At 43.0% G+C, this 25,048-nt stretch overlaps 1 protein-coding gene across 2 annotated transcripts in view; it reads right to left on the bottom strand.

Annotated features, from left to right (window-relative positions):
- The window catches only part of VPS54 (VPS54 subunit of GARP complex), a 60,737-nt gene that overhangs the window by 24,411 nt on the left and 11,278 nt on the right, over positions 1 to 25,048 (bottom strand). For both annotated transcript variants that reach the window (XM_065401133.1, XM_065401134.1), the window contains exons 7-11: positions 8,789 to 8,915; positions 7,352 to 7,459; positions 3,849 to 3,904; positions 2,336 to 2,432; positions 1,519 to 1,859 (exon numbers count right to left, since the gene is read on the bottom strand). In XM_065401133.1, the coding sequence (XP_065257205.1) occupies positions 1,519 to 1,859; positions 2,336 to 2,432; positions 3,849 to 3,904; positions 7,352 to 7,459; positions 8,789 to 8,915 (729 nt within the window). The remainder of the gene's footprint in view (positions 1 to 1,518; positions 1,860 to 2,335; positions 2,433 to 3,848; positions 3,905 to 7,351; positions 7,460 to 8,788; positions 8,916 to 25,048) is intronic.

Below are 25,048 nucleotides of genomic sequence, written 5' to 3'. Positions count from 1 at the left end.
CTGCAGGACAGGGAGACTGAAATGGGAGGGTGCTGTGAAGGAGGTGAGGTGGGAGCAGCAAGAAGGCAGACACTCTCATGTAGTTATATGTGCCCTATTACAAATGCTAAAAGGCGGCTGTGTGAACCCAAAAGAGAGTTGCCCAAACAAGCATGTAGGGCTACAATAGCACATTTTATAATAAAAAGCTGTTCAATCAGCTGTAGAAGGTCCTTTGTCACTGAAGTCCTCCACCTCCAGCAAGGCCACCATATCCATTGGCCATCTGAGCAAACAGCTCTAGACTGGTGTCCAATTCCTTCCCCTCCTGCTTGTATTCGGATTTAATTCTCCTGGCTGGTGTCCTCATCATGGTGCATCTCTCTTCTGGGAGCTCCAGCCCTGTCCATCACGAGGTTAAGTTGGGTGGTGAGATCCTTGCTGAAGACCCTGTCCAGTTGCTTACTACCTGACACATCAGGGAGGCATCACTGGACCTTAATCCTTGTTTGTTTGTTTTATGGGTTTTTTAGGATAGTTATCTCAAATCCTTTCCCTCTGGCCATCCCTATGCTTTGGAGGGCTCTACACCAAGCATGGATAGCTGCTCCAACACACATGTATAGATCTTGGAGTTCCTGTTGTATTTCTGCAGCTGGAACTGAACAAGCTCCTCATCCTACTGAGAGATGACGTTGTGGATGTCTTCCAGCTGTCAGGCAGCTGCACGCTGTGGCATTTCAAATGGTTCTGTTTGATAAAGCTCTGCATCTAGAGCTGCTTGCTATGAAAATGGCCAGCAGCTGAGTTCCACACACTGTACAAAGCTATAGAGTAGGTAGCTTCCCACCAAGTAGCCCTGAACAATGGAATGCAGGTGACCAGAAAGGCTACTTCTGCAGTGGCTGGCAAACTGTGGGACAGCAAGAGGAGGACTGTTTGCACTGATTGTGTTATCGCCGTAGTGGAGCTGCATCCACTCAGCCATTCAATGAACTGCACTGATTCAGACTTACCCCTATAACTTACCGAGGCAACTTTCATCAACGGACAGCCAGCGAACAATCAACTGTAGCAAATGTGTGTGGCCACATGGGAACTTCCAACCAGTTGAGGGATACTATGATCAACTGTCTCTAATGTAAACAAGGCCAGAGGAGGTTATGCACCCTACTCCTCCACAGGTGCAGAGACTCCCCAGACAGGAAAAGCAGTGGGTTTCTGCTGCATAAGGGTTGGTGTGCAAACTCCCCGTGCAGCTGCACACTGCGGGCAACAGGTGGCCCCGGGAGGAGCCAAAGGAAGTGCAGTCTGTGGTTCCTGCCATCCTCCCATAGCACCCTGGGGGGGAGGATGCCTAAGAGCCTCTGGAAGCCAGTTCATCCAATAACTAGATAAGCAAACTGAACCAGAGTGAATTTTACATTGTAACGTCACGTCACCAAAACCTGCCAATGCCTGAATGGTACATTATAACGTTAAAATTGGTAGGCCAGGAGTCACCACTGGGTAAATACTCTAGCAGTGATGTTTACTTACATCATCTCTACTCCCCCTGGTATAACAGAAGATGGCATCTGTTCTTTGCTGGACGAAGAGTCAGTAGTGCATTCTGGCTCAGATATTGAATCACTGCTGCAGGGCTCACTGCTTGGAGAAGTATTTCTTTGAGAGGTAGTGTCAACTGCTACAGATGGGAGGTCCCCCTCACTGAATGCATCACTTATAAACATGCCTTCGTGAGTCAGATAAGCTACTTCTGTATCCACAGCATTGTCTTTTGCAGGGTTCTTCTGTACTGAAGTTTCCTCCAATTCCCTGGTCCTTTGGTTCTTGTCTAGAACCAAGAGAACCACGCTACGAATAATATTTAAGGTTGCCTAGAATCAAATATAATGTTTATTAACAAAAAATTTAACACAATTTTACTTTGACAAACAGATGTTTTCTTTTGACAAGAAACAAGAATATTTAAATATTTATTGGTTTTATTTGTTTTTAATATTGTGTAATCATTACTTCGAGTCACAGGAACTGGTCTCCAACAGCGGCCAGCACCAGATGCTTCTGAGAACGGTGCAAGAAACCACACATGTGGAGTAATCTGTCCCCCGGGAAGATCTCATCCTAATCGCTAATAATTTGAGCCTGACATAAATCATGAAACAAGAAGTTTTATCTACTTTCCAACCCACTCTCTGTTAACCATATAGGTCCAACCTCTCTTGGAATTAAAGTTTAGGACTCTGTAGTCAAAATCAACATCTTACATTCCAACTAGAAAATAACTCTAGCTCAATTCTGCATCAGTGTCTGAAATGAGGATGTGAAGCCCTTAAGAAATGAACCTACTTACCTTAATTCTTTTGAGAAAGATCGTAAATTTAGAAAAAATATTCTTCAGTAGATCAAACCACTGAGGAAAATTCATCATCCTCATTTGATCTGCAAGCCTACAAAAAGAACAGCATTTTGGAGGCAACGATTATTTACCTTTGAAGTGATCTACTGACAAGACTGACTACTGACATTTAAAGGGAAAATGTCAAAAACATTGTAAATTTATAGAAAAGCACACAGCATGATAATAGCTATTCAATCAAGAAAACAGACAATAATATAAGAAGCATAGTCTTGATTAACAAATAAATGGGAGGGCTAAAAATATATCCCGCCAGAAAAGTGAATGCCTCAGTTAACATTCACAGCTTTTTAAAGCAACAATGTCCTTGTTCTGTAAGAACAGAAAGTGCTGTTTAGCCGCCATTACAGTCAGGGTGCATGTTAATGACCATCATCATCAAGCACAGAGCAAAAATAACCAAGATTGACTATGAAGATATATTTTTGCTGGCAAAGCAAAAATACTGGGATTATGGTCTTTTTTTGCTGCACTGCAAGGATGCAACACATTTTTCTGGCAAAAGGCAGAAAAATGCATTGCCAAAACCAAAGTAAAATTTCATAATATACAATTTGTCTCCTAACAGAATTAGTCACTATTCTATGAAATGAAGCTTTTCAACCTTTACTGAATCCTCCGTGTGTCTGAAAGCTAGCAGCAAAGGGGAGGTTACCTGCTCTCAAGATCTGATTGTAAAAAATAAATTGGCCCCAATTCTCAAATTGAACGCAATAATGGCTTCTGGTTTGGCCTTATCTGTGGGTCTAATTTTGCTCTTCTGGGGTAGGTTGTGAATCCCTGTCTTAGGCACATACATGCGGCTCATACAGAGGCGTAGCGAGCGCCCTCCGTACCCTCCGACCGGAGGGGGCCCCGCAAGGAAGGGGGCCCCTAAAAGTGGCAAAATAAATACCGCATTTCAGTTTCTGCATTGTAAGGGGCCCCGCCCGGACATATGTTCGGAGGGGGCCACGTTCTTTGTTGCTACGGCCCTGGGCTCATAGCCAAGAGGGCTTATGGTTGTTCAGTATCCTTCCATTGGAGTAGTAAGATGTGCCTCTAATCGCTTTCATGCAGGAGGTACTGACCTACAGGCACATTTTATTACAGCACTAGAATATTATCAGCGGGAAAGCCTGCTTTTCCCCTCACATAGTCAGGAAACAAATGCCTAAATATTTTAGCCTGTGCTTTTCCTAATATGCAATGGAATTAACATTGTTTTAAAAAGAATTTCAAAAGTAAGGTTAAAAATACAGGAGTATAATTGTTAAGATCTGCAAAAAGAAGGGAAATACTCAGGGTTCCTGAAGAGATGCAGAGGACCGTTGGGGAGAAACAGAAGAACAAGGTGATTCTTAATTATTCACCACTTGAAAAACAAATTAAAAAACAGTTTATCATCTGTGTTAAAGCACACATTCCCCACCCAACCTGCCACAACAAACCCATGGCATATACTTACTTAACGACAACTTCTGTATCTATCTCTTCTATCTGCGATACCGTGCTAACCACACACTGTGAAGTTTAAGAAAAAAAAAGTGTCTTAGCATCTTTCCAACCCTTCTGAGTCTCATAATTTAAAAGAACCTCAAGTTAAACAAGAAAAAAGAAAAGAAAGAGACAGACATTTGGGTCATTTTACATTCTTACAGCTTTTTTCTTTTAATTGCAAAATATGGGACCCAAGATTTTCAAAAAGGACTAGTGATTTTGGATACCCAACTTGACACACCTTAAAGGGGCCTGATTTTCTCTGAGCACTTTCTCAAAATCAAGCTCCTTTAAAAGTGCCTAAAGTTGGGCCCCCAAAAATTGAGGCCCCCAAAATGCCCAATTATTTGAATATTTTGTCTGGGATGAAGATCTTTTTTTTATTTAAACAGAGGATTCATAAAAAACTAACAATGTGAAGAACAGTACTGTGATGGCATTACTGTAAGAAGCGGGCTGTGGGTGCAGAACAGATTCCCCAAGGGACTGTCCGTATCGATCTCAGCCCAGAAAGTTTTCCCACATCCTTATTTCCTACTACATTATATCCTCACCCTCGAGGTCTATTACCACTACAAAACATCCTCCAGCCGAAGAGTGGCTGGAAAGAAAATGGCCAGTCAGTCAAATTTCTAGCTCTCCAAAATCAATTTTTATTCCAAACTTTTCCATTGTTTTAGAGATAGTTTATTGAGGCATCTTTGTTATTACTGTTTTGTTAAACCTAGAAACAAAGCAACTCCACTTAGACTAAATTCGAGATTTTCTCCAATGTGATCAAGAATCGCTCAGATGTGCGAGATGATTCAACAGCATATGAACTCATCTGGCCTGTAAGTGGATTTCTATAAACCACAGTGGTGCTGGATGACGTCCTGTTATTTAAATATTGGTGATATTAATAACTGGTGTTCTGCACAGATGGTTCTTAAGCACTGGGTCTCAAACTTTTTTACTGGCGACCCCTTTCAGATTGCAAGCCTCTGAGTGCGATCCCCTAATAAATTAAACACCATTATAAATGCTGGAGGCAAGCAGGGTTTGGGGTGGAGGTTGACAGCTCATGACCCCCCCATATAATGACCTCGCAACCCCCTGAGGAGTCCCGACCCCCAGTTTGAGAACCCCTGTTCTTAAGGATACATTTCTTCTTCATGAACTATGCTGAATGCTAGAGGCCTACACCTCTTTTCCTCTATTTGCATGGTCACAAAGTACTACAAGTGTGGGTGCAAGTGGGTAGCCCTACAAAGGGGAGTGTGGATGGACACATATGCAAGACCTGGGTGGAGAACAGTATTCCTTCTTTGCGGAAAAACCGTTTACTCCTGGGAGAATTCTGCATCACTGTGTGTGCACAGAGTTCATGGCCCCCGCAGATTTCTTTGCTTCCCCACAGAAAAATTACTTCTGACGGGGAAGCAAAGGGAAACCGCAAGAATGGTCTTTTGCCAACTCCCCGGCAGTGCAGGCAGGTCGGTTTGGGCACCCATAGCAGCCGGTAGAGATGTAAATCACCGCCAGGGGTGTGCATGTCTGGGTAGTCGTGCGTGTGAGAGAGACACTCTGTTCCTCTAACTTGCTGTTGCGGCATGCTCGGCGTGGAGGGGCAGGGCTTTGGGGTGTTTCTGAAGAGGTAGGCATGGGGCAGACTCTGTTCCCTCAGGCAGAGGAGAATGTAGGAGACTGCCTGCTTAGTGAATTGTTCCCATTGCTCTTATTGAATTCCCCCAGGAGTATAAAATGGGTGTAAAACATTTTACATTTACATTTTACACTCCTTTTACATTGCCAGAATGGTGTAAAGGACAGTATGGCCTTATAAGTGCTTTAGTGATTAGAACTGGTCTAAATTTTTGGACTGAAAAAATTTCCTATCAAAATGTGCTCCAGGAACTGTTTGCTATTGACCTTTTCAGAGATGGTCAGTAGCCAGTATAAACTGTGAGTTTGAGTCCCCAGCCCTCACTTGCTCTTCAGTTGCCTATGATGTAACACTAAGCATATAGATGCATATATCTGTTGACTAATAACTAGAAGTAAATGGTCAATACTAGCTACATTACTATTAGACAGAGGGGGTTTGGTGATTTCCTCCAATGCTCCCCACTCCCATTCTCCATCCATTGTATTGTAGTTTAAATAAATTACAAAAATAATTGAAACCAGATGGATTATATTGCGTTATTTTGACAAAAAATATGCAGAATTTTAAAATATTGTGTGCAGAATTTTTAATTTTTTGGCTCAGAATTCCCCCAGGAGTAACCTTTATCTGTAAGGATCTACAAGAAATATGCAACATGTAAACATGATCCAAATACCAGACAGAAGGAAACTGGGAGTGGGAAAACAATGGTTTAAAAGATCTTTCTAGATTACCCACTTCCCATGTGTGTAACAAGATGGCACACTATCTGGCAGAAATTTATATCTGAAGTTGTATTATATTTTGTTTGTTACCAAGGGGACATGACAACTGAGAAAGGCAAGTGAAAGGCTGCTGGGGACTGCAGTCCAGGCTGGGAAGGGGAATTGCTTTGTTTTGGTGTTCCACATGAAGTTTTTGTGCCCTGAGGCAAAGGCCTGAAACAGTCTCGCGTATGGCATTGGTTCTTTCCTGGGCTGGTGAGAAGTTCAGCACCTTTACTGAAGGGCTAGCTCAGCACACTGACCTTATTGAGGGGAGGGATAGCTCAGTGGTTTGAGCATTAGCCTGCTAAACTCAGGGTTGTAAGTTCAATCCTTGAGGGGGCCACTTAGGGATCTGGGGCAAAATCAGTACTTGGTCCTGCTAGTGAAGGTGGGGGGCTGTATTCCATGACCTTTCAGGGTCCCTTCCAGTTCTATGAGACAGGTATATCTCCATGTATTATTGTATTATGGTCTGTCCCAACAGCGACAATCCAGGCAAGGAATATTTACGTATTAAATGTCACAGAATTTCAACAGATGGATATCATCTAGCCCTCTTCCCCACAAATGCAGGATTGTCCCTAAGATGTTCAAGTGTCCAGGGAAGTGTGTGTTAATAAGCTTTATTTTATGGTTCTCTTCCTATTTCTGTAAAATTGCAAATAGATACTAGTCTTGTTGAAACTAAATGGAATTGCGTAGCCCTCTTATCTGGGGAAGTTCCAGGCTAACGGAGAAAGAAAAAATCAAATGAACTCACAGCAGGCAGAGAAAGGTGAAGGTAAGTGTCTATATACCAAGGCACAGAGAAAGATGTGTTCTTCCTCTACACTGATGCCACACAATGGCTGGGGAAGGCCATCAGGAGAACAGACCTACAGATATGAGGTCACTAATACAACAGAATTAATTATTATCTTTTTAAAGTACAACTTTTCACAATAAGAGAAAATCTGATGTTATGAAATTAAATTAAATACATTCTTAACCACTGAAACAAAAATATTTCTGAAAGATGGGCAAGTCTTTGAGATAAGCTAGAAGTGATTTGCTTACCTGTTTAATTATGTTCTTTGCTGTAATAATCATTTCATCACCATATATTTCAAAAAAATTGAGCTTTCTTTGTTTTAAAAGTCCAAACACTAGTGATATAAGTCTTTCCTATTAAAAACACCAAAGGGGCAGGGAGAGGAAAGATACTTAGAACATACAATAGTAAAAACATATTCATGTATCAAAATGCAGAGTGTGTGGAATGGCCTGATGGCTAGCGCTCAAGACCAAACATCCTATGTTTGGACCACGCCTTTCCATGCATGAGATTGAGAGGGATTACTTTTAGGCTATGTCCACACTTCAACCACTGCAGTTGTACCACTGTAGCACTTCAGTGTAGACACTCACTACAGCAAGAGGAGGGTTCTCCCATCGCTGTAGTTAATCCACCTCCCAGAGAGGTGGTAGCTAGATTGACTGAAGAATTCTTCTGTCGACCTAGCACTGTCTACACCTGGATTTAGGTTGGCTTAACTATGTTGCTCAAGAGTGTGGATTTTTCACACCCCTGAGCAACACTGCTGGGTCTCACAGACTCATAGACTTTAAAGTCAGAAGGGACCATCATGATCATTTAGTCTGACCTTTTGCACATTGCACGCCACAGAACCTCACCCACCCACTCCTGTAATAGACCCCAAACCTCTGGCTGAGTTATTGAAGTCCTCAAATCCTGGTTTAAAGACTTCAAGTTACAGAGAACCCACCATTTACATTAGTTTAAACCTGCAAGTGACCCATGCCCCATGCTGCAAAGAACAGCCAAAAAACCCCAAACCCCAGGGTCTCTGCCAATCTGACCTGGGGGAAAATTCCTTCCAACCTAACTTTTTAGTGAAGACCTGGCTGTAGTCAGTTAAAAGTGGCCAGAAGGACACTGATCATGATAGCTTAACCTCAAAGGCCTTAAAAATAAATTAAGAATACACAATGCAAAAAATATTTTACAGCTCTGTGACTAAACTTGCAGCAAGCAATATGTTTCGAACAATTATCCATAAGCAAGATAAAATCATAAGGAAGATAGAATGAGAATAATATACATGATCATCTATTCACTGCTTACTGTATTTTCACTAACTACAAGGTATGAGAACACATGCTTTTCTGTACTATTTCAAGAGTTACACATTCAGTTGTATCATGGGTCAGAACTAATAACTGCCAACATTTTAAAAAAATCAATAAATTGATTTATTTTTAAAGGAAAAACGTGATTAGACTAAAATTCTGTGGATTTAGGTACAAGAAACAGGAAAATGTTATCATTCAAAACAAAAAAAGGGTAAGAAGAAATTTGAACTAAAAGAAAAATGGTATAAAACGAATGTTGCAATAGTGGCAATGAAAGGATGAATGTTAGTACAGTACTTATAAAGTGCTCTGAAGATGAAAAATGTTATACTAGTCAGATGGCTTCTATAAGAAACGTACCTCTTCTAGAATCTGACAGTCCTCTTCAAATGGTCTATTTAAATCACTACGAGCATAAGTAGAAAACTCTGCAATCATCATTTTATCTATGAGTTTTTCTAACTCACAAAGCTGTGATCCAAGATGCCTGTTTAAGAAAAACAGTGATTGAGCTATAAGCTAAATAATCAGAAAAACCTGCAAATTAATTATTAGTTCAAGACCAAGGAAAACAGCCACACAATGAATAATTTCTATGCAATCAACTCAGGTTTAATGTTAGGTTCAACACTTTAATGTTTTAGACTAACTGAAATGGTGCATTTGAGTGTGTATTTTCCCCTTGAAGCAAAAAATAAATAATATAATGGAGGTTAAGAATTTGCATCAAAGGAGATAAGACCCCCTTTGGGGCTTCATCCTATGAAGTGCTGACCACCTCAATCTCCCACTGAAGCTAAGAGAAGTTGAGGATACTTAGTATCAAGGTTAAGCTTTTGCGAACAGGGGCTGCTAACAGGGAGTTTCGCAAGGGAGTTTGGAAGGGGAGTGGGAAGGGGCGAGGGTCCCTTGCCGGTTCTATCTGTTTTCCCTTTATTCCCCTTAAAACCTAAAACTTCTAGCTTAAACAACCCTTTCAGCGGACAGGGGGCTGCAGACGGGAGTTTGACAGAGGGAGGCTTACGATGGTTAGGAAGACCCGCAACACCTGTGCCAGCACTGCTTCTGTCTCCTCCACCTGCGCCTGTAGCCAGACAGAGCGCCTGAGCATGGATGCTTCTACCCAGATCCTGGTGTGGTTTTGCAGAGACTGTAACTGGCAATTTCCACTTACTGATATCCAGGCTGGGGGGACCATCCAATGTGAAAGGTGCCTGCTGGTGGAATCTCTCAGGCAGCAGGTGGGAGAGCTACAGGAGGAGGTGGCTAGGTTGAGAAGCATCCGAATCCACGAGCAATTCCTGGACAGTGTCCATGTGGAGAGAGCTGAGGTAGCTGTCCCAGTACACAGGACTGCTGATACACCACTGGTGGAGGAGGAGATGGCTCAGGGTGGACACTGGCAGCTGGTTACTTCTGGCAGCAGGCAGTGCTCCACCCCTGCTCCGAACCCTCCCGCTGTGGTAATAGGTAACCGTTATGCTCTTCTTGATACAGGAAAGAAGGCATCACCCCTTACAGTAAAGGAGGAGAAGCCTCGTACCCCTAAGGCTGGGAGGTCTGCTGCCACCACTGCAAATAGGAAACGTAGGGTAGTGGTGGTCGGAGACTCTCTTCTGAGGGGGACGGAGGCGCCCATCTGTCGCCCTGACATTTCATCTCGGGAGGTATGCTGCCTTCCCGGAGCCCGTATCCGAGACGTTACGGAGGCATTGTCGAGGATTATCCAGCCCTCTGACTACTACCCCATGCTACTCATCCATGTGGGCACAAATGATACTGCGTGGTGTGACACTGAGCGGATCAAGAGTGACTACAGGGCTCTGGGAGTACGGGTGAAGGAGTTTGGAGCACAGGTGGTATTCTCTTCGATTCTTCCTGTCAAAGGTAGGGGCCCGGGCAGAGACAGATGCATCATGGAGGTGAATGCCTGGCTGCGAAGATGGTGTCGCCAGGAGGGCTTTGGCTTCCTAGACCACGGGATGCTATTTGAGGAAGGACTGCTAGGCAGAGATGGCGTTCACCTTTCGAGGAGGGGAAAGACCGTATTTGGACACAGACTGGCTAACCTAGTGAGGAGGGCTTTAAACTAGGTTCGACGGGGACAGGTGAGCAAAGCCCGCAGGTAAGTGGGGAACATGGAGACCTGGGAGATGGGTCGGAAACGAGAGGGAGTGTGGGCTATATTGGCAGAGAGAAAGGAGGGTCAGGACAAAACTGGGAGGAAAGATCAAACCAGTATCTTAGATGCCTATATACAAATGTGAGAAGTATGGGTAATAAGCAGGAAGAACTGGAAGTGCTAATAAATAAATACAACTATGACATTGTTGGCATCACTGAAACTTGGTGGGATAATACACGATTGGAATGTTGGTGTGGATGGATACAGCTTGCTCAGGAAGGATAGACAGGGGAAAAAGGGAGGAGGTGTTGCCTTATATATTAAAAACGTACACACTTGGACTGAGGTAGAGATGGACATAGGAGATGGAAGTGTTGAGAGTCTCTGGGTTAGGCTAAAAAGGGAATCAAGAAGACTTTTTATCAATACATTAGAAGCAAGAGGAAGACCAAAGACAGGGTAGGCCCACTGCTTAGTGAAGAAGGAGAAACAATAACAGGAAACTTGGAAATGGCAGAGATGCTTAATGACTTCTTTGTTTCGGTCTTCACCGAGAAGTCTGAAGGAATGCCTAACATAGTGAATGGTAATGGGAAGGGGGTAGGTTTAGCAGATAAAATAAAAAAAGAACAAGTTAAAAATCACTTAGAAAAGTTAGATGCCTGCAAGTCACCAGGGCCTGATGAAATGCATCCTAGAATACTCAAGGAGCTAATAGAGGAGGTATCTGAGCCTCTAGCTATTATCTTTGGAAAATCATGGGAGACGGGAGAGATTCCAGAAGACTGGAAAAGGGCAAATATAGTGCCCATCTATAAAAAGGGAAATAAAAACAACCCAGGAAACTACAGACCAGTTAGTTTAACTTCTGTGCCAGGGAAGATAATGGAGCAAGTAATTAAGGAAATCATCTGCAAACACTTGGAAGGTGGTAAGGTGATAGGGAACAGCCAGCATGGATTTGTAAAGAACAAATCATGTCAAACCAATCTGATAGCTTTCTTCGATAGGATAACGAGTCTTGTGGATAAGGGAGAAGCTGTGGATGTGGTATACCTAGACTTTAGTAAGGCATTTGATACGGTCTCGCATGATATTCTTATTGATAAACTAGGCAAATACAATTTAGATGGGGCTACTATAAGGTGGGTGCATAACTGGCTGGATAACTGTACTCAGAGAGTTGTTATTAATGGTTCCCAATCCTGCTGGAAAGGCATAACGAGTGAGGTTCCACAGGGGTCTGTTTTGGGACCGGCTCTGTTCAATATCTTCATTAACGACTTAGATATTGGCATAGAAAGTACGCTTATTAAGTTTGCGGATGATACCAAACTGGGAGGGATTGCAACTGCTTTGGAGGACAGGGTCATAATTCAAAATAATCTGGACAAATTGGAGAAATGGTCTGAGTTAAACAGGATGAAGTTTAACAAAGACAAATGCAAAGTGCTCCACTTAGGAAGAAAAAATCAGTTTCACACATACAGAATGGGAAGAGACTGTCTAGGAAGGAGTACGGCAGAAAGGGATCTAGGGGTTATAGTGGACCACAAGCTAAATATGAGTCAACAGTGTGATGCTGTTGCAAAAAAAGCAAACATGATTCTGGGATGTATTAACAGGTGTGTTGTGAGCAAGACACGAGAAGTCATTCTTCCGCTCTACTCTGCTCTGGTTAGGCCTCAGGTGGAGTATTGTGTCCAGTTCTGGGCACCGCATTTCAAGAAAGATGTGGAGAAATTGGAAAGGGTCCAGAGAAGAGCAACAAGAATGATTAAAGGTCTTGAGAACATGACCTATGAAGGAAGGCTGAAAGAATTGGGTTTGTTTAGTTTGGAAAAGAGAAGACTGAGAGGGGACATGATAGCAGTTTTCAGGTATCTAAAAGGGTGTCATAAGGAGGAGGGAGAAAACTTGTTCACCTTAGCCTCTAAGGATAGAACAAGAAGCAATGGGCTTAAACTGCAGCAAGGGAGGTCTAGGTTGGACATTAGGAAAAAGTTCCTAACTGTCAGGGTGGTTAAACACTGGAATAAATTGCCTAGGGAGGTTGTGGAATCTCCATCTCTGGAGATATTTAAGAGTAGGTTAGATAAATGTCTATCAGGGATGGTCTAGACAGTATTTGGTCCTGCCATGCGGGCAGGGGACTGGACTCGATGACCTCTCGAGGTCCCTTCCAGTCCTAGAATCTATGAATCTATGAAAGGTCTTGGTCTTTAAGGAAGAAAGATTGTTTCACTGTTATTCCAGAGCCTCAAGCATTCAGTCTTGAAGTGCATTCATTTCAAACATTTAAGTAGTTCATACAAACATGGAAGAGTAAATTCATACACATGAGCTATAGAAATAGCTTTCAGAGACAGAGTGGCTTTCCGAGAGTACAAGGGTTTTCAAGCTGCCACTATTACAGTGCTTCTATAAACAGCATCAGAGTTTAAGACCTGAAGGGACCACCAGATCATGTGGCCTGACTTTCTGTATATCACAGGCCACCAACACCACCCAGCAGTTGCACACTAAGCCCAACAATTGGAATTAGATCAGCCCCCTGGAGACTAAACTATTATGTGCCAGAGGCAGAGAACAGGAGAGACCGAGGTGCACCAATGGCCAAGGCCCACACAATGGCAGGGAATTGATTATTTGAGGTATACCTAACTGATCCTGGCAAAGTGATCTGCACCTTGTGCTGCAAAGGAAGGCAAAAAAGATCACTGCCAATCTGAATTGGGAGACCCTGAGCACATGAGCAAGTACCAACCAGCCAAGCTCCTGAGAGAGGATGCTCTATTCCACCTAAGAGAACAGGCCCACCCCAGGTTCCACTTCCAGCTGTAGCCATCTCTGATGTTTCATAAGAAGCAAATAACCCCTCCCTCCTGACCCCTGCAGGTGACCAGCTGAAGCCATGAAGCATGAGATTTAAGATAATCAGATATGAACCAGAAGAGAACCCCAGGGCTCCAGAGCCCTGTGCCCCACCATCACAGGCAACCCCATCATACAATCCCGCTCAATCTTGTCCAGCTCTCTTAAAACTAATTGTTTGCCCCCTAATGGCTCCTAATGGGAGGGGTGTTCCAAAAATCTCACCTCTCTGATGGTTAGAAACCTTCTTCTAATTTCCATCCTGAATTTGTTCATGGCCAATTTATACCAATTTGTTCTTACGCCAACACTGTCCTTTAGTTTAAATAGCTCTTCACCCTCTTGGTGTTTATCCCCAATGTATTTAAAGAAAAACAATCATAGCCCCTCTCAGCCTGGGTTTTGAGTGGCTAAGCACGCCAAGCTCTTTCAGTCTCCTCTCAAAAGATAGACACTGCATTCCCTTATTCATCCTAGTAGCTCTTCTCTGAACCTGTTCCAGTTTGAATTCATCTTTCTTGAACATGGGTGACCAGAACTGTATGCAGTATTCCAAATGAGGTCCTAGCAGTGCCTTGTAGAATGGCATTAATACTTCTCTTTTTCTACTGGAAATGCCTCACCTGATGCGTCCTGTAATCAACTACATTTGCCTTTTTTCACAGCCACATCACATTGATGGCTCAGTCATAGTCACCAGCACATTCAGGTACCTCTCCTCCTCTGAGCCCCCTGTTTATAGCAGAAATGCTTATTATCAGATCCCAACTGCATGACCTTGCACTCTGTATTATTAAATTTAATCCCATTTCTGTCACTCCAGTCTTCAAGGTCATGTAGTTCTTCCTGTATGATATTCAGATCCTCCTCTGTATGGATGATGCCTCCCAACTTTGCATCATCAGCAAATTTCATTAGCATATTCCTACTTTTTGTGCCAAGTTCATTAATACAATTATTGAAAAAGATTGGTCCCAAGACTGACCCTTGAATAACTCCACTAGTAACGTTCAGCCAGTCCGATAGTTCACCTTTCAGCACAACCCGTTGCCATCTCCCCTTTAGCCAGTTCCTTACCCGCCTATGATGTTTTGGGGTCCACCCAGACCAGTAAGGAATTCTGTCACCACCTGCCCTGTAACACTGGGGCCTTTGTGATGTGCAGCTATGGTTCAGATCCCTGCAACCAGTAGCCAACCCACAAGAATAAGGTGTCACTCCAGCTCTCATAAGCCCAGCTACTCTCTAAAGCTTGACACCAACAGCCCTCCAGTCTGAAGTCTCCCCAAATATGTTCTGCCTGAGTTCTAAACTGCCAGACCCTCAGACTTCTCCCATCTGTTTTGTCACCCCTTGAAGTCTTGAAACCAGCCCCCACAGATACCAGCACACTTTGACATACACATTCCACACAGTTTGCACAACAGAGACCTGCTTGGGATAAAAATAAAAAGGTTATTTACTAGAAAGACCATAGATTCAAAGATGGGAGAGTAAGTTATACCACACACATACAAGTTATACCAAAAAACTCCATAAAGACACAACCTCAGGTTTTACACTTTCATATTAGATAAAAGCCCTTGTCTAATAAGAGCTACCGATCGCCTTAAAATCATATCCCAGAGTACTCCCTAGCTATAGGGGAAATTCAGCATTCACAGTCACCTTCCCACCTAGAGACTGTCCCCCAGATTCTGGATTAAAAAAAAAAATCTGTTCCAAGCCTGCTTTTAAAAGACTTTTTCCTCCCCCACCCCCATGACATACTGTACCTCAAAATAGCACCCTGTAACCCCCATATTAACATGTATATGGTTATGATATTTTGTACAAAGAATGCCTTGTAAGGTATCATATGAAAAGTCATGATTTCCTGAAACTTATTGTTCTGTCAAAACATGTATGTCATCACTGTATATGGAGTTATGAGATTTTGTTCTAGGGTTCTTATTGAAATATGTTGTCAGTCTGGGAGACGCTCACAGCTAGCTCTCCAGTGGCAACAAAGGAGATGACCCACACCTAGACGGGTGTTGAGCGACCATCCCCAACCATTGACCACCAGGGGAATTGTAAACAAGAGATTTACAATTCAATAAGAGACAAAAATAACAGGAGTACTTGTGGCACCTTAGAGACTAACAAATTTATTAGAGCATAAGCTTTCGTGGGCTACAACCCACTTCTTCGGATGCATATAGAGTGAACCATATATTGAGGAGATATATATACACACATATACAGAGAGCATGAACAGGTGGGAGTTGTCTTACCAACTCTGAGAGGCCAATTAAGTAAGAGAAAAAAAAACTTTTGAAGTGATAATCAAGATGGCTCAGTACAGACAGTTTGATAAGAAGCAAGTGTGAAAATACTTACAAGGGGAGATAGATTCAATGTTTGTAATGGCTCAGCCATTCCCAATCCCTATTTAGCCCTGAGTTGATTGTGTCTAGTTTGCATATCAATTCCAGCTCAGCAGTCTCTCTTTGGAGTCTGTTTTTGAAGTTTTTCTGTTTTAAGATAGCCACCCGCAGGTCTGCCAAAGAATGGCCAGACAGGTTAAAGTGTTCTCCCACTGGTTTTTGAGTATTATGATTCCTGATGTCAGATTTGTGTCCATTAATTCTTTTGCGTAGAGACTGTCCGGTTTGGCCAATGTACATGGCAGAGGGGCATTGCTGGCACATGATGGCATATATCACATTGGTAGATGTGCAGGTGAACGAGCCACCGATGGTATGGCTGATGTGATTAGGCCCTATGATGGTGTCACTTGAATAGATATGTGGACAGACCTGCGGGTGGCTATCTTAAAACAGAAAAACTTCAAAAACAGACTCCAAAGAGAGACTGCTGAGCTGGAATTGATATGCAAACTAGACACAATCAACTCAGGGCTAAATAGGGATTGGGAATGGCTGAGCCATTACAAACATTGAATCTATCTCCCCTTGTAAGTATTTTCACACTTGCTTCTTATCAAACTGTCTGTACTGAGCCATCTTGATTATCACTTCAAAAGTTTTTTTTCTCTTACTTAATTGGCCTCTCAGAGTTGGTAAGACAACTCCCACCTGTTCATGCTCTCTGTATGTGTGTGTATATATATCTCCTCAATATATGGTTCACTCTATATGCATCCGAAGAAGTGGGTTGTAGCCCACGAAAGCTTATGCTCTAATAAATTTGTTAGTCTCTAAGGTGCCACAAGTACTCCTGTTATTTTTGCGGATACAGACTAACACGGCTGCTACTCTGAAACCTGTCAATAAGAGACAGTTGCTCGAGCGCCACCCAATGGGGATTGCTTAACTGCGTGATTCAGCAAGGCCTCAGGATATTTGATACTTGACTCCATGTTTGAGCCAGTATTTTTCCAGGCACATGAACTGAGTGTATAAAATAAGGGACAGTGGCATCATGAGTCCACCTCTCTCTCCTCCCACCTACTCTGAAGGCAACAAGAATGTTTGGGGGGGGGGAAAAGACACTGAACTGGGGAGGTTGGTCCCAGGTTGAGCAGGGAATTCAGCCAGTGCATTAAGAACTATGAACTGCTTACAACGCCTAGCAGGGTGCCAAAAAATGCTTGATTCAATTCTTGCTTAGTCTGATAAAATTTAGGATTTAGAATGCATTTACTTTTTTTTCTTATGTAACCATCTCTGACCTTTATGCCTGCCCCTTATAATCATTAAAATCTATCTTTCTGTAGTGAATAAACTTATTTTAATGTTTAATCTTAACCGGTGAGTGTGTCCTAAGCACTTGGGGGATCTGCTCAGATTACAAAGGCTGGTGCATGTCCACTATCCTTTGATGAAGTGGCAAACTAATTAACGAGCTTGCATTATTTAAGAGGGTCTTGAGCAGTTTAAGATGGTACATTTCTCGGCTGCAAGGCTGGGTCTGAGTGGAATTTGCTGGTGTCTCCCTGTGTACAGTTCATGAGTGGCTTGGACAGCTTAGCTGGGTACGTCTCTGCATGTTGTTGGCTGAGTGATAACAGCACCTGGAGGGGTTTGCTGCTTGTCACTAGCATAGCATTGTAAGAGACAGCTGAGGCTGGAGAGTTAAGGGAGCACAGTGGTCCCACAGTTCCAGGCTGTACCTCAGGGTTCTGTCACCCCTCTTCCACTTCTCTTAGGCTGTCTACACTACAGCAGGGCAGCTGCACCAATGCAGGTGCGCCGCTGTAGCACTTCTGGTGAAGACACTCTAAGCCGACTGGAAATAACTCCTGCCTCTGTAAGAGGCGGTAGCTATGCCAGTGGGAGAAGTTCTCCCACCCACATAACACTGTCCACACAGGCGTTTAGGTTGGTATAACTTACGTTGCTTAAGGGTGGGAATTATTCACACCCGAGTGACGTAAATTATTCTGAAGTAATTTGTAGTGTAGACATAGCCTCAGTCCATGGTGACTCATGGTTATTCAGAGCAGGGAAATTCCCTCTTGACTTAATGCTCAGGAACCAGGATGTTCTTTTCAATTTTGAGTCATTTCAATATCTTTTCATTAATTCTAATGGTCTACCATTGTCCTTTCTTGGCCTGGCTAATGAATAGTTACTTGAAGTTGGTTTTGTGTAAACAATTGGCTTGGGAGGTGTCCCTCCCTCCCTGACAGCTCGCTGCTCTGTTCTGAGGTGGAGCTGACCTTTCTAGATGCACAATTACATAAAATCATAACCATGGTCTGTATACATATCTCTAATGACCATCAAATTCAGAACACTTCAAGCTTTCATAACGGACTTCATCTGATATATTTTTAAGTACAACAACACATTATGCAATCAGTTGGTTTAACTACTTATTTTGGGGTTAAACCTTCTGTTCTCCCCTTGGGATGTCTGGACCCTGACTGTCCTTCCATCCTACAATTCTTGTACTACACCCCATCTTCTCTAATATAACTAAAATTTCCCATGTGGTACCATGTCAAATGCTTTACGGAAATTCAGGTATATCAGATCTATTGTATTTCCCTTATCTAAAAAAAAAAACGAACTAGGGCTGTCAAACGATTAAAAAAATTAATCGCGATTAATCGCACTGTTAAACAATAATAGAATACCATTTATTTAAATATTTTTGGATTTTTTTACATTTTCAAATATATTGATTTCAATTACAACACAGAATACAAAGTGTACAGTGCTCACTTTATATTTATTTTTATTACAAATATTTGCACTGTAAAAAACAAAAGAAATAGTATTTTTCAATTCACCTAACACAAGTACTGTAGTGCAATCTCTATCATGAAAGCTGAACTTACAAATGTAGAATTATGTACAAAAAATAACTACATTCAAAAAATAAAACAATGTAAAACTTGAGATCCTACACGTCCACTCAGTCCTACTTCAGTCAATCATTCAGACAAACAAGTTTGGTTACAATTTGCAGGAGATAATGCTGAATGCTTATTTACAATGTCACCTGAAAGTGAGAACAGGCATTCACATGGAACTGTTGTAGCCAGCGTCACAAGATATTTACATGCCAGATGCGCTAAAGATTCATATGTCCCCTCATGCTTCAACCACCATTCCAGAGGACATGCGTCCATGCTGATGACGGGTTCTGCTCAATAACGATCCAAAGCAGAGAGGACCAACGCATGTTCATTTTCATCATCTGAGTATGCTCCACACCTCGTCCCTCTCAGATTTTGGACAGCACTTCAGATTCTTAAACCTTGAGTTGAGTGCTGTAGCTATTTTTAGAAATCTCACATTGGTACCTTGTTTGCATTTTGTCAAATCTGCTGTGAAAGTGTTCTTAAAACGAACATGTGCTTGGTCATCATCTGAGACTGCTATAACTTGAAATATATGGCAGAATGCGGGTAAAACAGAACAGGAGACATACAATTCTCCCACAAAGGAGTTCAGTAACAAATTTAATTAATGCATTTTTTTTTAAACGAGTATCATCAGCATGGGAGCATGTCCTCTGGAATGGTGGCCAAAGCATGAAGGGGCATACGAATGTTTAGCATATCTGGCACGTAAATACCTTGCAACACCGGCTACCAAAGTGCCATGTGAATGCCCGTTCTCACTTTTAGGTGACATTGTAAGCAGGCAGCAGTATTTCCTGTCAATGTAAACAAACTTGTTTGTCTTAGCGATTGGCTGGACAAGAAGTAGGACTGAGTGGACTTGTAGGCTCTAAAGTTTTACATTGTTTTGTTTTTGAGTGTAGTTATGTAACAAAAAGAATTCTACATTTGTAAGTTACACTTTCACGATAAAGAGATTGCATTATGGTACTTGTATGAGGTGAATTGAAAAATACTATTTCTGTTGTTTATCATTTTTACAGTGCAAATATTTGTAATAAAAAATAATATAAAGTGAGCAGTGTACACTTTGTTTTCTGTGTTGTAATAGAAATCAATATAGTTGAAAATGTAGAAAAACATCCAAAATATTTAATAAATTTCAATTGGTATTCTACTGTTTAACAGTGCGATTAACCGCGATTACCGTATATACTCGTTCATTAGCCCGTTTGTTTATAAGCTGACCCCCCCAAAATGGATAGGTAAAAGTAGCAAAAACCATATGACCCTCTCATAAGCCAACCCTATATTTCAGGGTTTGGAAAACTTTGGCTCCCAGACCGTCAGGGTAAGCCACTGGCGGGTCGGGACGTTTTGTTTACTTGGAGCGTCTGCAGGCATGGAGCCCCTCAGCTCCCTGTGCCATTGGCTGGGAATGGCGAACCGCGGCCACATGGAGCTGAGGGGCTCCAGGCCTGCAGACGCTCCAGGTAAACAAAACGACAATGTACTAGATCAGAGATCGGCAACCTTTGGCACGCGGCTCACCAGGGTAAGCACCCTGGTGGGCCGGGCCGGTTTGTTTACCTGCCGCGTCCAGAGGTTTGGTCAATCGCGGCTCCAATTGGCTGCGGTTTGCCGCTCCAGGCCAATGGGGGCGGCGTGAAGCGGCGTGGGTCAAGGGATGTGCTGGCCGCCGCTTCCCGCCGCCCCCATTGGCTTGGAGCGGCGAATCGTGGCCAGTGGGAGCTGCGATCGGCCGAACCTGCGGACGTGGCAGGTAAACAAACCAGCCTGGCCCGCCAGGGTAAGCACCCTGGCGGGCCGCGGGCCAAAGGTTGCCGATCCCTGTATTAGATATTCAATTCAATGATTCCATAGAGTTTAAAATCACCAAATTTTGGTGTAGACCCATTTATAAGCCGACCCCCGCTCTCCGATGCGTCACTTTTTTACCAAAAATATTCGGCTTATGAACGAGTATATTCGGTAATTTTTTTTTTAATCGTGATAAATTTTTTTGAGTTCATCGCGTGAGTTAACTGCGATTAATCAACAGCCTTAAAAAAAATTTCATGTCCTTACCTGTGTAAATTACCATAGCCAAGGCCTTCATTTAATGCCAGTTAAGGCTGAATCAGGGCATAACCAGCAGTGCAAGTAGGGCGGTCCAGTCTGGTATGCCATAACAGCAAGGTATTTATAGCCAGTACGGCGTATCGGAAAGACACAGGAGTAGCAGAACGTGTGACTGATGGGTGGCCCCATGCCCACCGCTCCTCCGGCGCAGCTGTACTGCCCCAGCCTTTCCACACAGGGTCTCCTCCGTCTGTACAGCAGCAGCCCCGCTGGAGGACAGGGCTGGGGATCTGGGACTGGGGGCGGTACAGCCACAGGGCTCTCCCGGGAACCACAGCGGGGAAAAGAGCAGAACATGGGGCCACCAGGCAGCCCCAGGCCGGCAGCTCCTCCGGCACGGCTGTGCCACCCCCAGCCCTGTCCTTCGACAGGGCTGCTGTTGTACAGACGGAGGAGACCCTGTGTGGAAGGGCTGGGGCGGTAGAGTCATGCCAGAGGAGCTGTGGGCGTGGGGCTGCCCGATGGCCCCATGTTCTGCTCCTTTCACCTCTGCCATTCCGAAATCTCTGGCGCAGCTGCAGGAGGACAGAACCCCTCCCCCCCCCAGGTAAGGGGATGGGGAGAGCGTGGGGACCCTGGGCTGGGGGCAGGGAGGAGTCATGTGGAGGATCATGTGTCCCCTGTGCTGGCCCCCACCCTGTACTGGTAAGAAATGGATTCCACTTGCACCCCTGGGCATAACCGACCCACACACCCCAAAAACAGAAATGCCAGGTAAAGGGGAAGTTTCCAGCATTTTTAGCCACCTGCACATCACCTTCACTGCTATTTCTGACACACTCTGAACCTTAACAGTGAAATCACTTCCATCTTCAACAGATATTCAAGAATGATAAACAGCTCAATAAAAAACATGCTGCAATAAAAAAACCCTGATCTATGACCTCACCAATATTAAGGGAGAATGACATCACATGTGGACGGTGTAACCATCAGACATCGAAATTTTCCTAGGTGAGAGTATGAGATAAAAGTTACAACTATTCTAAATCTAGATGTATTTTTCCAGACATTTCTAAGTAGTCTCCGTATATATAGCAAATTATTTATACACACGTAGAGAAACTGAGTAAAGATGAGTAAAGACAAAATACTATCGAAAATTCCCCTCCGCCCCTCCCAAAAAAACCCATGTTAAGACAGTGTTAAGGCTCAGAGTACATATCAGTAATTTTGGGTTAAAAAAAAATTACAAAAAACAAGCTTTATAAACCCAGGAAATTTAGAGTTAAGGTTACACTTAAAAGTAATTCAAACTTTTCAAGGTCTGGAAATGCACATTTAAGGCATCCACACAAACTCAATTTTGCCCTATTGTAATGCCATACAATAACCATACAACTATGATTACACATATAAATACTTATGGTCCCAAATTAGATTACACTAGTTTTTCAACACATCAGATTATATACTTGTGGTGTCCCTTCCCTGCCCCTCTTCTAACAGGGCAGAGTTAAGAAACTTTTATTTTGTGTTCTAACCAGAAGCCAGTTTACATGACTGCTGTCTGGATGTAGCATTATAAAAGCAGTCATTTTGTTATGTATGTTTGCTTTGGGTATTGTTAATTGTTTTACAACAAATTATTCTGCAATGCTGCTAAATTTAAATTGATGATCTCCAACACAAGAGGCAAACTCCACGAGCTGTAAGAGACACTATCCCAGAGTATCCACAAGTTTATTTAAAATCATTACTACCTGCTTACAAGTTAGTCTTCGTTTAAACTCAATTAGAGGTCAACCTGCTTTGCTGATTTTGTTTCACTTGACTGTTGCAGCTTTGTTGCTGAAGACAAAATTGGAACATCCATTCAGTATTTCTGTGAATAAGGTGAAGTCTTTGTGTGATGAGTGGATTTTTAAAATTAGCTTCTATCATAGAGTTTTCTTGAAGATTTTGGTCTTTTGGCATCATGTTTTCCCTTAGTACACAGTGAAATGTTTGCATGCCAATCAGAGATTATGCATAAGATTATGCGCTGTGACTCTAAGAGGTACAGAACATAACTCACAACTGAGGTGTGTATGTGGCGGGGGTGGTGGTGGGGGGCGCTATTGTGGCTTTAAAAGCCACCTTTGAACCTTCCTGAGCTTAGGCTGCTCAGGGGGTTAGAGAGGTCTCCAGTGTAGTTTAGACAGCACCAGGGGTCAAATGATGGTAGCCCCCCCAGGCTGCCCTATGGGCCACAGTCAGTGCCTAATTTGCACCAGGGCTTGCCAGGGCTGAGCCCTGGCATCTGTAGGCTTGGCACATCAGTTATGAACCTAAAAAAATTGCTTGAGTCCCGGCACTTAATTGCTTGAGCCCTGGCACCTCTTTCATTCCAAATTAAGTGCTGGCTGCAGCATTATCTCCTACTTCCAGCACTTCCCTACACCAGGATTTAGGAGTCCTCCGGCATGGCTGTACCACCCCCAGCCCTACCAGTGCTGTGGGGGAATTAAACTAACACATTTTAAAAAACCACTTTCCCTTCCAGTAGTTTGACAGCCCTACTCTCTTTCTTTTTTCACATTCTTCTCTTCTATGTAAATGTTATGAGTTTTTCTGCATCAGTTGGAAGGGAATTACTGAGGTTGCCATTTTTGTTACTAGCAAAAAATCTTAAAAATTCTGAGGAGCAAATCAGAGCTGAGGGATTACAGTAGCCAGAGTAGAGAGTTTTGCATATTCAGAGTACAGTTACTAAGTAATAACTAAGGTTACAATTTACTCACAGGTATTTTTAGTAAAAGTCAAGGGCCGTGACTTTTACTAAAAATCCCCTAACTAAACCTTAGGTGCTGAGGTGGGGGAGGTGCTCCGGTGGTCGCTGCTGCTCCTGGGCGTGGGGGGAGCCTGAGGCCCCATTGCTGCTCCTCTGGGCCGGGGCGGCCTGGGGTGCCGCTGCTGCTCCTGTACTACTGCTCTGGGGCAGCGTCTGGGACCAGCTGCCTGGGGCCGCCAGAGCAGCGGCTGGTGTGGCTGGCTCCAGGGTCGCCCCAGCTGCTCGGGCAGCCCTGGGGTCAGCCGCACCAGCCGTGGAAGTCCCGGAGGTCCCGGAATCCGTGACTTCCATGAAAGACTCACAGCCTTAGTAATAACATATAGCTATTATGCAAATCAGACACCCAGAAACCTCAAAATACAGGAACTGCATAATTAGGAAAAACTATGAAGGTATGGCTCTCAATATATAGAATCCCAGCACTCTGGCTGACACTACTGAATTTCAGTACAAATTTAGTGCAGATTATTTCTGGTTATATTCCACCAAAATGGTAACTTTGTACATTATACAGTTTTATTAGATGAACTAATTTATCATATATCATAGGAAATATTCTTTAGGCATGTCATATTCTGAAAGGCATCATGTTATATTGACATTTCTTATGCAGGTCAGGATAGAGATTATGTCTCTGCATGTCATACAGCACCCAGTATAATGCAGCTTCTGTTCTGATTGGGGCCCCAATATGTAATATAAAGCATATAGACATTCAAGTGCCTTAAAAACATCCTTCTCCCCAATATACACTCACCAGTCATTTATGGACTCCACTGATCGGTCACACTACAGAGTAATTATATAGTATTTTTTTAAATGGTGTTACCCAAGAACGAACAGGAATAAGAGCAGATTCAGTTTAAGTATGTAAAATTTAGTCCCAGGCAGACTGCAAAGAGCTACAAAAGGATCTCTCAAAACTGGGTGACTGGGCAACAAAATGGCAGATGAAATTCAATGCTGATAAATGAAAAGTAATGCACATTGGAAAACATAATTCCAACTATACATATAAAATGATGGGGTCTAAATTAGCTGTTACCACTCAAGAAAGAGATCTTGGAGTCATTGTGGATAGTTCTCTGAAAACATCCACTCAATGTGCAGCAGCAGTCAAAAAAGCAAACAGAATGTTGGGAATCATTAAGAAAGGGATAGATAATAAGGCATAAAATATCATATTGCCTCTATATAAATCCATGGTACACCCACATCTTGAATACTGCATATAGATGTGGTTGCCCCATCTCAAAAAAAGATATATTGGAATTGGAAAAGGTTCAGAAAAGGGAAACAAAAATTATTAGGGGTATGGAATGGCTTCCATATGAGGAGAGACTAATAAAACTGGGACTTTTCAGCTTGGAAAAGAGGCGGCTAAGGGGAGATATGATTGAGGTCTAT

This window comes from Emys orbicularis, chromosome 3 (assembly GCF_028017835.1).
Source record: "Emys orbicularis isolate rEmyOrb1 chromosome 3, rEmyOrb1.hap1, whole genome shotgun sequence".
Taxonomy (NCBI): Eukaryota; Metazoa; Chordata; order Testudines; family Emydidae; genus Emys; species Emys orbicularis.
The sequence above is the reverse complement of the archived record's forward strand: the minus strand, read 5'-3'. Positions and strand labels throughout refer to the sequence as shown.